A 14342-nucleotide genomic window follows, 5' to 3' on the forward strand; every position below is an offset into this window, starting at 1 on the left:
CACTGTACAGAGAGATTGTGACTGGCCTCCCCGTATAAGACTAATTAGTCTTTCAATAGTACAGTAGCATTGTTTCATTTATGCCTCACACTGTAACTGTCAATCCAAAAGAAAGTCATTTTCATACAGGCACTCTCCTTGGATATTGGCTTGCAAGGATGAAGAAATGAGAACTGCTACAGTTTAATGAAAAACAAACACAGAAATCATGCTGCTTTCCTTAAAACTACTTACTGAAAAGCAATAATGAGCACATAAAAAGAGGTTTGTAAAATTATGAGCGATGTCAGGGCCGGCCCACACATGAGGCAAGGTGAGGTGACTGCCTTGGGGGGCAGGATCTGCATGGACAGCAGATTCAGCCTCCAAGGAATGCATCATCTGCACTAGCCCAGTAGCAGCAATGGCTGTGGCACACTCCTTGAAGGCTGGATCTGCTGCCTTCTCAGCAGAAGCCTCCCAGTGCCACTTCTACAGTGGCCTCTTGGCAAATAGGAGGCACTGCTGGTCTCCCACCCTTGTTCCTGATGTAGATTTTTATTCCCTTTCGTGCTTCACCTCAGCTCTCAAAATGTCTCAGGCCAGCCTTGAGTGATGTGGAGAAAGTGGATCAACAGATTTCCATCAACTTTTCCCCTTTCCCCATGAAAAACACCCTCTGCCAATGCCCACTCACATTATAAAGAGCTTATAACCCACCTACTCTCAGCAGCCTGAAGCATCATAGCCAGACACTGGAAAGACTTGTCAGGAGTGAACATGGACCACTGGTACCAAATTGTATGGGAAACAGCCTTACTAGAAAAGCTAACCTACAGATTGAAACTGACATGGGGACAAATAAAAGAGGACACCTTCACTGCGGTATGGCTTCCATTTATTACATACACAGCAACAAGAACAAAACAACAAGAACCCACCACCAACATACGAATCAATATGGCTAACTTGACCTAACACCCCCCCATGCAAACAAATCTCACTGCAGCCAATTAAGGACAACCAACCATGCCCTGGCCATCCCAACCTCTCACTACCAAGGAAATATAATAAACGAATAGAAAGAGAACCTACTCAAGAGACGCTGACATAAAAACCCTGCATATACACCAAGTATTACCACCCCTCTCCCCTCTACTTTATTCCGTATACAACACTAATGTCTCTCTCCAAATGTAGAAAAACCTCTACAACCTGAAAAAGAGACAATGCATGTGCTTTCGTAAACCAATAAAATCCTTAATAAAGATTGTTTATAAAGGTGAAAAGCACCCTCTGCCCTCAAAGCCGTTCTTTGACACAGAAAGAAAGCTGTCCCTTTTGCCTGTATTTCCCATGTCAAATAGCAGCTTTGGGGAGACAGTTTTCATGACAATTGCAGCACTGGGGCAGAGAGTTAAAACAACAGCAGCAGTACACAATAATTGGTTTCCTATGCTTAAATGGCATTTCTGCTCTGTTAAAAAAGTAACTGTTTGGAGGCTCAGAACCTTGTAAGCAAGATTGTGACCTGAAAAGCTACTCCATAAAGTGTAATTCAGGAGGAAATTCAACTCTGTACATGTTGAAAGGTAATGTTTTGCATAAATTGCTACATGTTACAGAACTGAGTCCTGGCACAGGAGATGGTTGCCAAAATACTGCTCCAAATTTGGAGTGCACAACATCACACTACATGTGTGACACTGCTGGCACCAGCTCATTAGTCCCTGTCCTGCCCATTCTCTCACTTAATTTGCTAATAGGAAAGAAGCTTTAAAATGTGTTACCTGCGGCAAGGGGTAGGACTAAATGACCTTCAATGTAGTGGTGAAGCTGTGGCCATTTAACAACTGCAATTTGCAGCATTTTTAAAGCTTAAGTGAACATAGAAAGAAGCCCTTTCCACAACATGTTGCATGGAATGGTTTTTTGCTAGCTGAGCAGAATATTCAAATGATTACATTTAACTAGTACTCTCTTCCCACCTCTCTTTCTCACACACAATATAAAATTTCCTAAATCTCTAGCAGAGTTTTGGGGTGGGTGGCTTACTGCTTTGAATAATTTGACTTTATTCCATGACTTCATCAAGATGCCAAATAATTCCTTCATTTTACTCTCAATATGCATTTATTATTCCCCTATGCAGCTACACAACATAATGTGTAGAACCATCTACACATAATTCAGTTTATTTTAATATGGTACACAAACTGTGAAAACATTTGCCAAAGGATTACGAGAGAACACTCTGTTCTGTGCCAGAGGTAGATATAGTCTGCTCAGTGTAGAATAGTTTTTTTCGTATTGTTATAGTGGGAACACACAATACTTTTGTTGTGTATTACTTCTCTAATAAGATTGCATTAAATGCTTAGTGAATTCTGCTTTACCAGATCAGCACTTCGAGAATGCTGTCTGCTTTAAATGAAGTGGAAGCTACAGCCAAGTACCATTTTTGAACAGCATTGTCTAAGTTATTTATGGCTGGAAACAAACATTTCAAAAGCCCCCACTGTCTCTATAGAAACTGGCTGAAGACTAGATTTTAGAGCTTTCTAGTAGGAAATTTACTGTTGTCTCTCATGCTTGAAGAATTCAAAGAATTTTTTATATTATTATTATGAACTGCTAACTGAAAGTTTAACAGGGAAAGGTCTTTTCATTTTACATTTCCTTTGTGATTAATGGCAAACTGCCATCCTAAATAAATTTATTTGGAACCCCCATTGATACCAAAGGGGTTTACTTTCAAGCAAATATAACTCGGGTGGAAACTGTTCACACAGAAATCATCTTTCTGTCATTTCAGCTAATTCAGCTTGTGTTCATTTTTCATGCTTCCATTGAATGAATTTTGATAAAAAGACTTCAGTACTTTGGAGTTACACTTGTACACAACAATATAAGCTGCACACTATAGTCAGGAATTATTTCATAAACTGAAGTTCACTTTCTTTTTAAAGAAAATTATAGAATGAATTATAATGATACACATGAGTAGTTCTAAGTCTCAGTACACTGAATCCAAGAAATCATAGAATGATTTCTTGTAATGATGAGTTGGGTACTACTGATTTGGGCAAAGTGCATAGCATTTGTTGGATGGGGCTGCACTCCCTGGAACAGAGTACAAAATTTTAGGTCCAGAGAGTGAAAGTGGCTCTGCAGGACCCTCTATCTGCCCCTCAGGATTCTTCTCAAGCCACACTCCTTTCTGGTACTGGTCTGCACCCACAGGAACATGTGTCTGGTTTTTGTGCTGCTGACTGATGCCATTTGAAGAACTGCAGTTAATGAAATCATAAAATTGTAAAGTTGAAAGGGACACTGATGGTCATCTAGTTTTGCCTCTGAAGTGTCCCAACAATTTGTAGCTCACTCAGTAGGCAAGGATTAGTGGATCTACTGCAATCTGAAAGAAAATCTTACAGGACTTGCTGCCAAATTGTGTAAAGAATAAAATTCAAGTTGAAAATTCTGATCATGAAAAAATCTGAATCCTGGACAACATCTGAGGAGAGCCAGTGAATTTAGGGGCACAGAGTAGGTCATGAGGCACACACTTCGGTTCACTTCCAGCACTTCATCACTGCTACCTGTGTCCCAGGGACTGCTGCCTGAGGTGGCTGAGTCACTCTGCCTAATGGTAGGGCTGGCACTTTTTAAAGCATTCACCAGATTGTGGCTGCTGTGTCTAGACTGGTTGTCTAGACTGCAATGCGCAATTGAGGAAACAATGAACAATGGAAGTGTGCATCCAAACAGACATCAGGTAACAAGTTTCCCATAAAAACCTACTGCTTGGGACCAGCAAAATGGAGTGGCCCATGGAATTCCTCTTATGGGCTTTGCAAAGGCCTGCTCCTTTGCATGGCTTTCACTATGGTTGTTCTAAACAGTGTGCTATATTCCTCATAAAACTTAACCTGGTTTCTTATTATAAATAGCGCAAGCTTGTATGTGTGGGAGTGGGGAATAAGCAAATAAGCTGTTAGGAGATGCTGTTCAGTGTTAGTAGAAGCAAACAAATTAAGAAGGCATTATTTACACTTGATAAACTAGAAATGGCATCAGGGTGAGTTAATATTACAAACTATTAATGAAAGACACTCTAAATGAAACAAACCACATAATAGATCACAGCAAACTGATTCTGTGTAATGAATACTGATACTGACTAAACTCATCTGTGCACTCTGGGGATAGAGTTTTAAATTCATTTCAGCACGTACCTTAGCAATGTAAGCACAAAGAGAACCATTGGAGAACTAAATTAACCCTGTTCCCTCAGTCAATCAGAAGACATTATACTGTAGGTCTTACAGCTAATAATCTATGAGACAAATTAAAACTAAAGCAAGTCATCTGCAAGTAGGTTAATAGTCTTTATTTTAATTTCTAACCAAGTACCACCTTACCTATTACTGTCTCTTTCATTTACTGAACCTTTACAATAAAAGTTATCAAAAATCTGGGTCTTATATGAGGCACATGGAAATATTTAAAATATGACATTTCAATGTTTCCCTGTAGCACATTCTGAACTGTTATGTTTCCAAGGGGTTGCTCGTGAGCAAGCAGGCAAATATATCCCTGGCTGGCTGCGAATACCTGGCTTGGCTGCCAGAGTAAACTTTATCTGTCCGGAGCGCCACTCACCCGTGGCTGACTCAATCGCTGGCAGAATCCGTGAGTGGGCGTTTCTTAAATTTCCCCCAGCAAAGAAGCTCCTTTACGCCCAGTCTGCGCCTCCCCTCTCTGCGCGAATGCCTTCTGCGCAAAGAGGGTGTGGGCAGCGGAGGACCCCTTCCCTCCTCGCTTCTCCCAGGCAAGGAGTCCTGGGACCGTCTCGCCACTTCCGACTCCTGCACCTCCTCTCCACTGGAGCTGCGTTTATTCTCTTCCCCAGAAGATGAGCTGCTTCTCCCGATCCCTGGAGGCTCTCTATAATCCATCTGGCTTTTGCTCTCTCCCTCCGGCACTGATGGCAGTTCCCTGACATGAACCATTCATTTTTAGAAACTCTGCAAGGACAAGGGCAGAGATGGGCCCCAACTTACAAGAATTTAAAACAGGAATAGACAAATTCATGGAAGAGAGGGATATCAGCCACTTCTCGCAATGATGCCTATGTACTGCCTCCACTGTCACAGGCAGTACGCCTCTGAAGGCCAGTTGCCAGGAATCACAGGTGGTTAGGGTGCTTTTGTGCTCATGTCCTCCTTGCAGGCCTTCCGAAGTCATCTGGTTGGCCACTCTAAGAGGAGGATATGGGCTAGATAGCCAATGGTCTGATTCAACAGGCTCTTCTTATGCTCTTAAGATATAAAAGCAGAATTTCTAGTACATATTGTTATGTATTACAGTGGTACCTCGGGTTACAGACGCTTCAGGTTACAGACTCCGCTAACCCAGAAATAGTACCTCAGATTAAGAACTTTGCTTCCGGATGAGAACAGAAATCGCGCAGTGGTGGCAATGGGAGGCCCCATTAGTTAAAGTTGTACCTCAGGTTAAGAACAGTTTCAGGTTAAGAACAGACCTCCAGAACAAATTAAGTTCTTAACCCAAGGTATCACTGTATCCACTTCTCCAGTTTCTTCACTGTAGTTAAAAGCAGGCGATATCATACAATCATAAAGACAGAAGCCAGCCTTCTAACTGCTCTCCCTCTCAGATCTAGAAAACAGTGATCTGCACAATTTCTTGTTGGGATTTGAACTAGAAAGCATTTTTTTACAAGACCACACCAATAGCAGCAGAAGGCATGTGACCACAGGGAAATTTCCATAGCTATCAAGGTGACATTTGGTCCAGTAGAATGACTGGGCAAAACAAGTTCTGGGAAAGTACTTGTGTTTTTCATTTATTTAAAAATATCTACCTTGGAATATATATATATTCCTCACTACATAAACTATATTTTCTTTTTTTTTTTAGGTAAAGGTACCCTGACCACTAGGTCCAGTCGCGGATGACTCTGGGGTTGCACGCTCATCTCGCTCTATAGGCTGAGGGAGCCGGCGTTTGTCCGCAGACAGGTTCCGGGTCATGTGGCCAGCATGACTAAGCCGCCTCTGGTGAACCAGAGCAGTGCCGTTTACCTTCCTGCCAGAATGGTACCTATTTATCTACTTGCACTTTGATGTGCTTTCGAACTGCTAGGTTGGCAGGAGCTGGGACCGAGCAAAGGGAGCTCACCCCATCACGGGGATTTGAACAGCCAACTTTCTGATCAGCAAGCCCTAGGCTTTGTGGTTTAGACCACAGCACCACCCACGTCCTTTGACAACAAATCCCAAATATTGTGAAATGATGGAAAACAAACTTACAAAACCAAGTTGCAGCAGTGTATCTCTGCTTTATTCATGTTTGGGTACAGGTGTTCAGAATTCCTGGTAACATTCTCACTCGAGTATTCAAATATGATGTATTGTTTTGATATTTCTTCGTGATAATTATAGTTCTTTCACAATTAGAAAATACAAATAAACCCAATCAGCTTGATATTGAGGGAAAGCATGTTCAAATAGGATTCTCGGAGTGCATAATTACATGGAAAGCTGCACTACGGTACATCCATCATTTTCATCTTTAGCCAGCCACCTGGTGAAGAAAATATGCATTGCTGTTGGAAGAGATGGTTCACACATAAAAATACTCTGTAAGGACATGAGTACTGAATTGTTTCTAATCTTAAGGAACCTGGGTAGCATGTTGTACTGACAGTGGACTAGTTATCCATCACTTAAAACCCACATTTGGGAATGCCCATTTGAAAATAAATAGGGGGAGAAGGTTGGAGTAGGTAGAGATATGGATCCATTGACCAGGGATGATCCCTAAACTCACTTCAAGAAGAACTGGGAAGGCCAAGTTACAAACAAGCACAAAACCTTTCAAAATAAACCAATAAACATAAAATATCCTTTATTTACTGGGTTGAGTAAATTTGGCACATCAGGAATCAAGCTTGCCTTGGGTTGTTGACATATAGGGTGCCTATGCAAAATTAACACTCTTCTGCCACTGCTTTATGCTGTATGTTGCTTCTAACATTTATGTATGTAAAACCTTTTACATGGACTTAAAGCCTGCAATTGTCCATGGCATGGGGGTCTCCCATGGGAGCTGAAGGCAGTTGCTTTAGATCATGGGCAAACTAAGGCTCGGGGGCCGGATCTGGCCCAATTGCCTTCTAAATCCAGCCTACGGACGGTCTGGGAATCAACGTGTTTTTACACGAGTAGAATATGTCCTTTTATTCAAAATGCATCTCTGGGTTATTTGTGGAGCCTGCCTGGTGTTTTTACATGAGTAGAATGCGTGCTTTTATTTAAAATGCATCTCTGGGTTATTTGTGGGGCATAGGAATTTGTTCTTTCCCCCCCCCCCCCAAAAAAAATATAGTCCGGCCCCACACAAGGTCTGAGGGACAGTGGACCGGCCCCCTGCTGAAAAAGTTTGCTGACCCCTGCTTTAGATGGTGTGTGTGTTTTGCCAAATCACCACAAGGCAACCCTACATGTACTGGCTAAGAGCATGGAAGCAGCATTGTTAAATACTTAAGTTTTATGATTCTGTCTTGTGGGTTTATACATAAAAGAAAAGAAAATTTCCCACTCCACTTTTCTCATGTGTTTAAGTAACCAGGCTGTGGATTACTGACTTGCCTCTTTTCTGTATGTGAAACAGAATTTTTATTGGAATTGAAGGGAAGTACTGAGGGCCAATGAAGCAAATTCTTAATTATTTGTAGACTGAAGAATGGGCGTACTGATTCTTCCCATTTCCTTTTGTCTGCTTGTTTTTAGAAATGGAAAGAGGACTGCCATCAACAGAACTACATTGTCTTCCCTGAATTTTAATGTGGGAGATCTGAAAGTTGCATATTTTCTCTAGTTTGAATAGTATCACTTTACTGATACTATTATTTTTGAAAGTTGTAACCATCTGTAGCATTCATGTTACAATCTTGATCCCACATGCCTGGGAGTAAACCCCACTGAATTCAACAGCACTTGCTTCTGAGTAGACATGGTTATGATTGTGTTGTGATCAAGTTTAATAACTGGGAAACAAACCGGTTGCAATTGAAGGAGTATAATTCATTCGTAGATACTTCTGTGATTTCTACTTTTTCCAGAAACCAGCCACTTGCTGTAAAGAAAGGACAGTAATAAAGTATGTTCACCTCTGAGTACAGATAAACCCAAAGAAAATAATTCTAAATTTATTTTTAAGTCATGGCGACACATGAAAATTGGAGAAAATTTTCTAAATGAGAAAATTTATTGGCTATTTTGACAGTGATTGTCAAAAACTCAGCAAATGTTAACATTTACCATTAATTCTTAAGGTATTTGGTTACAGTGGCCAGTGCTTCCAGAACATTATGATATTTACCGGTAAATCACAAGGCCTACTCCTGACTTTATAAATAAGGATAATAAACAGTTTAATTGTAAACTTGGAAAAATATGTCATTGACCATATCGGTCTGGTAATTTTTTATTTTAAGCCCTGTGGCCCAAACATTGTTGACCAGCTCTCTTTTAAAATATCCAATTTTATCAATGACAAGCATTTACCTGTAAAATATACTGGTCACTAGGGGACAGACACAATGGGGTGAGTGGGTGTGAGAATGGCAGGCTGGGGTACTTTACTGATCTACTTGCAGACAGAGATACCAGCTTGTTGCATAAAATTGAAGTCTGAGGTACTTTCTTGTGAACAAATGTGATTCTGGATCAATGAAGTAGCCTGGCACTTGAAATAACAGGCTAACTACTCATCTGTAGATAGAGTGATGTGCCACCTGCAGCTCAAATCAAGCTGTAAAACATATTTTCAAGTTAAATGTGAAAACGGGTCTCACTACATTATATGCCATAGAGCAGGTGACATGTAACCAGAAATAAGTGCCCTGCCATTTCAAATGACATCTGCACAGCAGAAGTTTATATAGGGAGAGAAAAAATATCTTCTGACTGCAATGATTGTTTATTGGCACTGATTTCTTGGAATAAAATAAGTCAGTTAATATATCTGCAATAGCTTCAGATAAATCATAACATAAAATGTCCGAAAAGCAATTTATTCCCTCACAGTTCTGGACATTCCTCACTCCAGCCTGGTAAATACTGACATTTACTCATAAATGATGGAAATCTGGGTGAAGCTGGGTCATTTATTGAAGAAAAGTAGTGGTTCTTGAAATGTACTGGTACATGTCAAAATTGATTGTGTCCTGAAGTTTGCTTTGAACATTCTCTGACAGTTATGGGGAAAACATCGTGATTAAATCTTTTTATCTTTTTTCTTCCAAAAACTGGTTTGAGAAGTTAGTAAATGAAGCAAAGAATGAAGCAATATGGGGAGAAATAGTGGAAATCAGATTCAACTTTCCCCCTCTAATTTAAAATGTTATCTAATAACATGGTAGCATGCAATTAAATGGATTTTGAGAAATTTCTGAGAAAACAATACTGAATTCTTGAGGCATACAAGTAAAGAGAATTTACTTTCTTAAGGAAGCAAAATAGTCTTAATAAGCAAAAAATACATTTCTTCCTGATAGGTGTCATGTAGACTTGTGTAAATCAAAATAAGTGTATTAAAAAACCCCAAATGGTTTCCCTACATAATATCTGAGAGTCAAGCCACATGTTATTCTGAGGGCTCTATAATATGTGGCATTGGTTCTGGCAATGTTATAATTCTTTTTATTATGTTTATATCCCACCCTTCCTAAAATTAGCTTATGGTGGCATATATTGCTCTCTCCCCCATTCCACATTCAGAACAACCCTATGAGGCAGATTAGATTAAGTGAAGGTGACCAACCAAAGTTGCCCAGTCAGCTTCATGGTGGAATAGAGACTTGAACCTGGATCCCTCAGGGCCTAGCCCTAGTCCAATACTCCAACTGCACCATCAAGCGCCTGAGGGAGATTTGAGGCATTTCAAAATTGAAGGTGTGGATTAATATGCAGATAAATGACAACAAGGATATGCAATAAACCTACAGGTATACTTACCAAATCCTTTGCCATCATGTCCAATTTCAATTTTCTGCAGCCTTCCAACATCCTTTGTTTTGATTCTGAATGTGTCAGTCTTCAAAATAAGAGAAGCAGCTTTCAAAATGTGACAAGTCTATGTCTGGAAAACAGTATGCTTATCTGGGACTGGTTTAAATTTATCTGTGTGCAGGGGGTAGTGGATGGCTGGAGGAGTGCATTATTGTTACTGTTCCTTTTCTGGTACAGTTGTATGCTGCTAATTTTCAGCTCTTCCCTGAAAACATAAAACATGTACTTTCCACATTAGGTTTTGAAGGTTTCTTGCCATTTTATTGGTTTCAGAACCCAAGAGATGTTTTCTCTCTGGTAAGTGCATTATGAATTGCCAGTCAGGTGAAGAAACAGTACCTTTTGTTTTCATTTTTTTAATTTATCTTTTGTTTATGGTACCCAAACCTACCTTTGGAAACATAAAGATAAGCGATTTGACTCTAGTTACAGCCAAATCTCTCAAGTGGTATACAATTTGGTTCAGAATATAGTTTCACTTCCAGTATTCTTGGCAGCAGCAGCAGCACTTTATGTGCATGGATAGTACATTTCCAAGAAGCACCACAACCTCCCACAACTGCATCTTTCATCTATAGGTAGAAGATGCCCTAAAGCAGTGAAGATGGTTTCAGACAGATAACTAAAACAAGGCTAAATGGAAAGTGGAATCCTTTCCCTTTTATAACCTAAGGCTTCAGCACTTGCTTTCATTTGTAGGCAAGATGAGGTGGAATCAAGTCACAGTCTGGCCAGTATTTTACAGGTTTGTAACTTAGGAGCACATCAGGGTTTTGATCATTTAAAGGAACACGTGGCAACAAACTCAGGATTGCCCCAATCCAATAGGAATCTGCAGCTAATCGTGACTGAGGGGCAACCTGTAGAATCCAAACACGTGTTTGTCTCATTTGCATCACAGTCTTAATTGTGTTTAGTCAGATGTAAGCCAGGTAAGTGGTGGACTTAAGACTGCTGTCTAAATGTAGCACGTGTACACCTAAAGGTGTAATGTATGAAGTGCCCCTGAGATATCAAGAGTGGAAAACATAGACACTGAACTATTTACCTTTGCTCTTTCAAATGGATCTCGATGATCTAGAGACTCCTTGAGTTGAATTAACTGAGAAGTGTCCTTGTCTCCAAACAAAATTATATGCACATTTGCGTCAGTTCCTGCTCCCCTTTTGTCACCGGTGTACACTTTAATAATATGCTCTATCAGATTTTCTGAGCTACTGCCTTCTTTGGTAATAAAAGAGAGAGGGATTTCTTTCCTTATTTCAGGTTCATTAGCATCCAAAAGGAATATTCTAAAAGGAAAAGGAAAAAGATTGAGATCAAGCCACATAGTGATGGTTAAAATTCAATATGGAACTTAATAAGGAAAGAAAGAGAAAGAAATATAGTTAATTTCTACAGACTTGTATTAACAGGGATATTTAATAAATATTCTGTCACATGCTATTGACTAACATGCTAGGCAAGCCAACAAACATTTAGTGTGATTTATATATATATAAAAACTCACTCATTCACTTCAAATATGTATACAGGTTCGTTCTTTGGGGCTTCCTTCAGGTGGAGTGCTTTAATATCCAGTTTGCAAGCTACAGCAGAAGCAACAAGCAATGAAAACAATTTGCTTCACATCAGATATTAATTTGAATCTACTACTATCTAATATAATATTAGATATCAATAAATGGTCTCTCCACCCTATTACATCTCAGCCTTGCACTGAAAAGATGTACTTTTGGGCCGCAATGGGAGCTTTTATTCAATTGTGAACAGCAAGCCCATGTGTAAGTGTGTGGGGACAATTCTGTTTGAGACCATGGAAGGGCCAAAGGGTTAAAGTCACCTACTTCTGCATCATGATCCCCATACAGCAGGGCATAGCAGGGCAAACTGAGGGACAAATATCCAAGACCCAGACACTCCTACATGATCAAGTCCTATTAGGATGATAACTTTGAGACTATTTTATCATACTGATTTTAAGAGGACCAGTTGAGTTGAAATGCATTCTTTTTGTTCAGTCTCTCCGCACTTGTGCAATGTAAGGATTGAAAGAAGCAAGTTGGTCATCACAGAGAGGCACCCTGGCTCTACCTCTCTACCAGGAGTTGTAGCCAGGCCCAGCAACCACATGCTTGAGGAATAAGTAAACAATTGTTTTATTTCAAGCTGCTTTTCATTAATATATGCAGCGCTCTGTATTGTTTTAACTTCTGCTTCTTTAATGCTTTACACCACAAACCTATGGAAGCCTACTCAAAAATAAGAGTTCAATGCGATTTACTCCCAAGTAGCTATGACTTCAAATTTAGTGTTTTAAGCTTGTGGTTATGATCTTCATGCCAGTTCAGCACAATGAAGTCTTGATATGATTTTATTCACCAAGAAAAACAGAGGAAAAGTCTTGTTTACAGTATAATGATCTGGTCATTCTCCCCTTTTGCAAATGGGTGTTCACTGAGCAGTTTGAGAAGATCTTGAATTCCAAAGGTGCCTAATTCAGAAACTGATAGGACTTTGATAGATTTCCTTCTAATAATAGTCACCCCCAAAGCAAAGGATGCTTCTTAATGAATAAAGCACCCAGAGTTCTAGCTGCATCCCTACCCTAGACCTGATCGTTTGTTTGTTTATTTATTTATTTATTTATTTATTTATTTATTTAAATTTGCATACTGCCCTTCATCTGTAGAACTCTCTGAGGTTCACAACATAAAAATACAAGATAAAAAAACACAAAATACGGAATAAAAACAAGAACAGAAACAAACCAATAAGCCCCCTGCTGGTGTTGGAAAGGCAGCTTTGCCTTGCTACATGTGCAGCTACTGCTATTAATATTAATGTCTAATGTAAATACAAATATTAAGAAGCTATTTCAGCAGTATCTTCATAATAAAAGAAACTTACATGATTTGCTTCCAATGAGTAGTGTAACTTTGTGTAGCTCCCCCAAATCCACAGCATCTATCTGACCTGTAAATGACTAAAAAAATCCAGCAATATTTAGCTTATTCTCTCTCTCTCTCTCTCTCACACACACACACACACACACTTCTGTAATAGGTTTCAGGCACAAATGTAAATGACCATTCCAAACATCTGTGAAGAAGTGAATTACCTCCCTGTCTTTTCCTAGCTGAGATGGCAACGAAAGCTTCCTGTTTTCAGTGTCGCCATTGGTTCCGTATATACACAGAGACACATGTATCGAGCTGATTTTGCTTGAGGCATCATTGAAGAATACTTTTACATCATATGTAACAACTGTAAAATAGAAAGCAAAGCCAAATCCAAGAGAACACCTTGTGTAACTATTTTGTAATTCATTACTTTATAAATTTGCTTCCTTCCATTTGCCACATACTAGTCTTGACATTGTGTATGTGTGAAATTATCCTTAGAGAGGTGTTTAATGGGGGTATTCAACTAGGTTTTACTCAGAGTAGACAAACTGAAATTAATGGCCCAACTGAGTCAAGTTCACTAACTTCAGTGGGACTACTCTGAGTAAAACATAGGGCTCATTCATATACACTTTCATTTGCCCCATCACTTTCCCCTGGGGAAACCCAAGGTTTAGCACTGAATCGGAACAAATGGCAATGGAGGTTTCTGCAGATTGCCATCTGCTCCAGTTTAGTGTTAAAGAGCAGGTTTTCCCAGGGGAAATGGTAGGGCAAAGGTAAAACTGCTTGGACCCATCGCTAGAAAGCATGGGACAAGTGGAAGTATGGATGAGCCTTTAGCTGAGCTTCACCCCTATGTGATCAGGAGCAAAGGCCTTTTCAACTCCCACTTCTTAGCAATTCACTGAGGAATAATACAGAAGACACATCCTGCTGAAGAGCCCCTATCCCCAAATGCCTAATTCTATTTACATTCTGTAAATAGTTTAGTGCTCATTTCTGTGCTGTTTGCTTCAAGAAAAAAATCTGTTTGCAAATAATATGGAAATGAGTGCTAAACTTGTACTATATTCCACTATAGTTCCAGAAGTGGCCTTTGCATCATATGAAAGCTCAGATATAACACAGAATTTGACAGGGAAAAGTTGTTTAAAAGGAATAAACTGCCATGTGAATGCAGTCTAGTTCATGGCCTTAATGTACAAAATGCTCTGTCTTCCTTATCTTATTAATTTTTGTAGAAATTCACTGGGGTAGGTAATTAATACTACTATTTTGGGCAACTGAAGCTCAACCAACTGCACCATGCTAGCTAATGATTGTGGAAGATGTGGGTTTAATGAATGTCTAA

The 14342-nt window shown here is 39.7% G+C and overlaps 1 protein-coding gene across 3 annotated transcripts in view; it reads right to left on the bottom strand.

Moving 5' to 3' along the window:
* Positions 1–6326: 6326 nt before the first annotated feature.
* RP1 (RP1 axonemal microtubule associated) overlaps positions 6327–14342 on the bottom strand; it is a 186153-nt gene continuing 178137 nt past the window's right edge. For all 3 annotated transcript variants that reach the window (XM_081013254.1, XM_081013252.1, XM_081013253.1), the window contains 7 exons: positions 13204–13349; positions 12993–13068; positions 11593–11671; positions 11131–11374; positions 10029–10107; positions 8070–8145; positions 6327–6591 (listed from right to left, as the gene is read on the bottom strand). In XM_081013254.1, coding sequence (XP_080869380.1) covers positions 6537–6591; positions 8070–8145; positions 10029–10107; positions 11131–11374; positions 11593–11671; positions 12993–13068; positions 13204–13349 — 755 coding nt within the window. In that variant the 3' untranslated portion in view covers positions 6327–6536. The remainder of the gene's footprint in view (positions 6592–8069; positions 8146–10028; positions 10108–11130; positions 11375–11592; positions 11672–12992; positions 13069–13203; positions 13350–14342) is intronic.

Source organism: Podarcis pityusensis (genome assembly GCF_964106645.2).
Source record: "Podarcis pityusensis genome assembly, chromosome: 7".
Lineage (NCBI taxonomy): Eukaryota > Metazoa > Chordata > Lepidosauria > Squamata > Lacertidae > Podarcis > Podarcis pityusensis.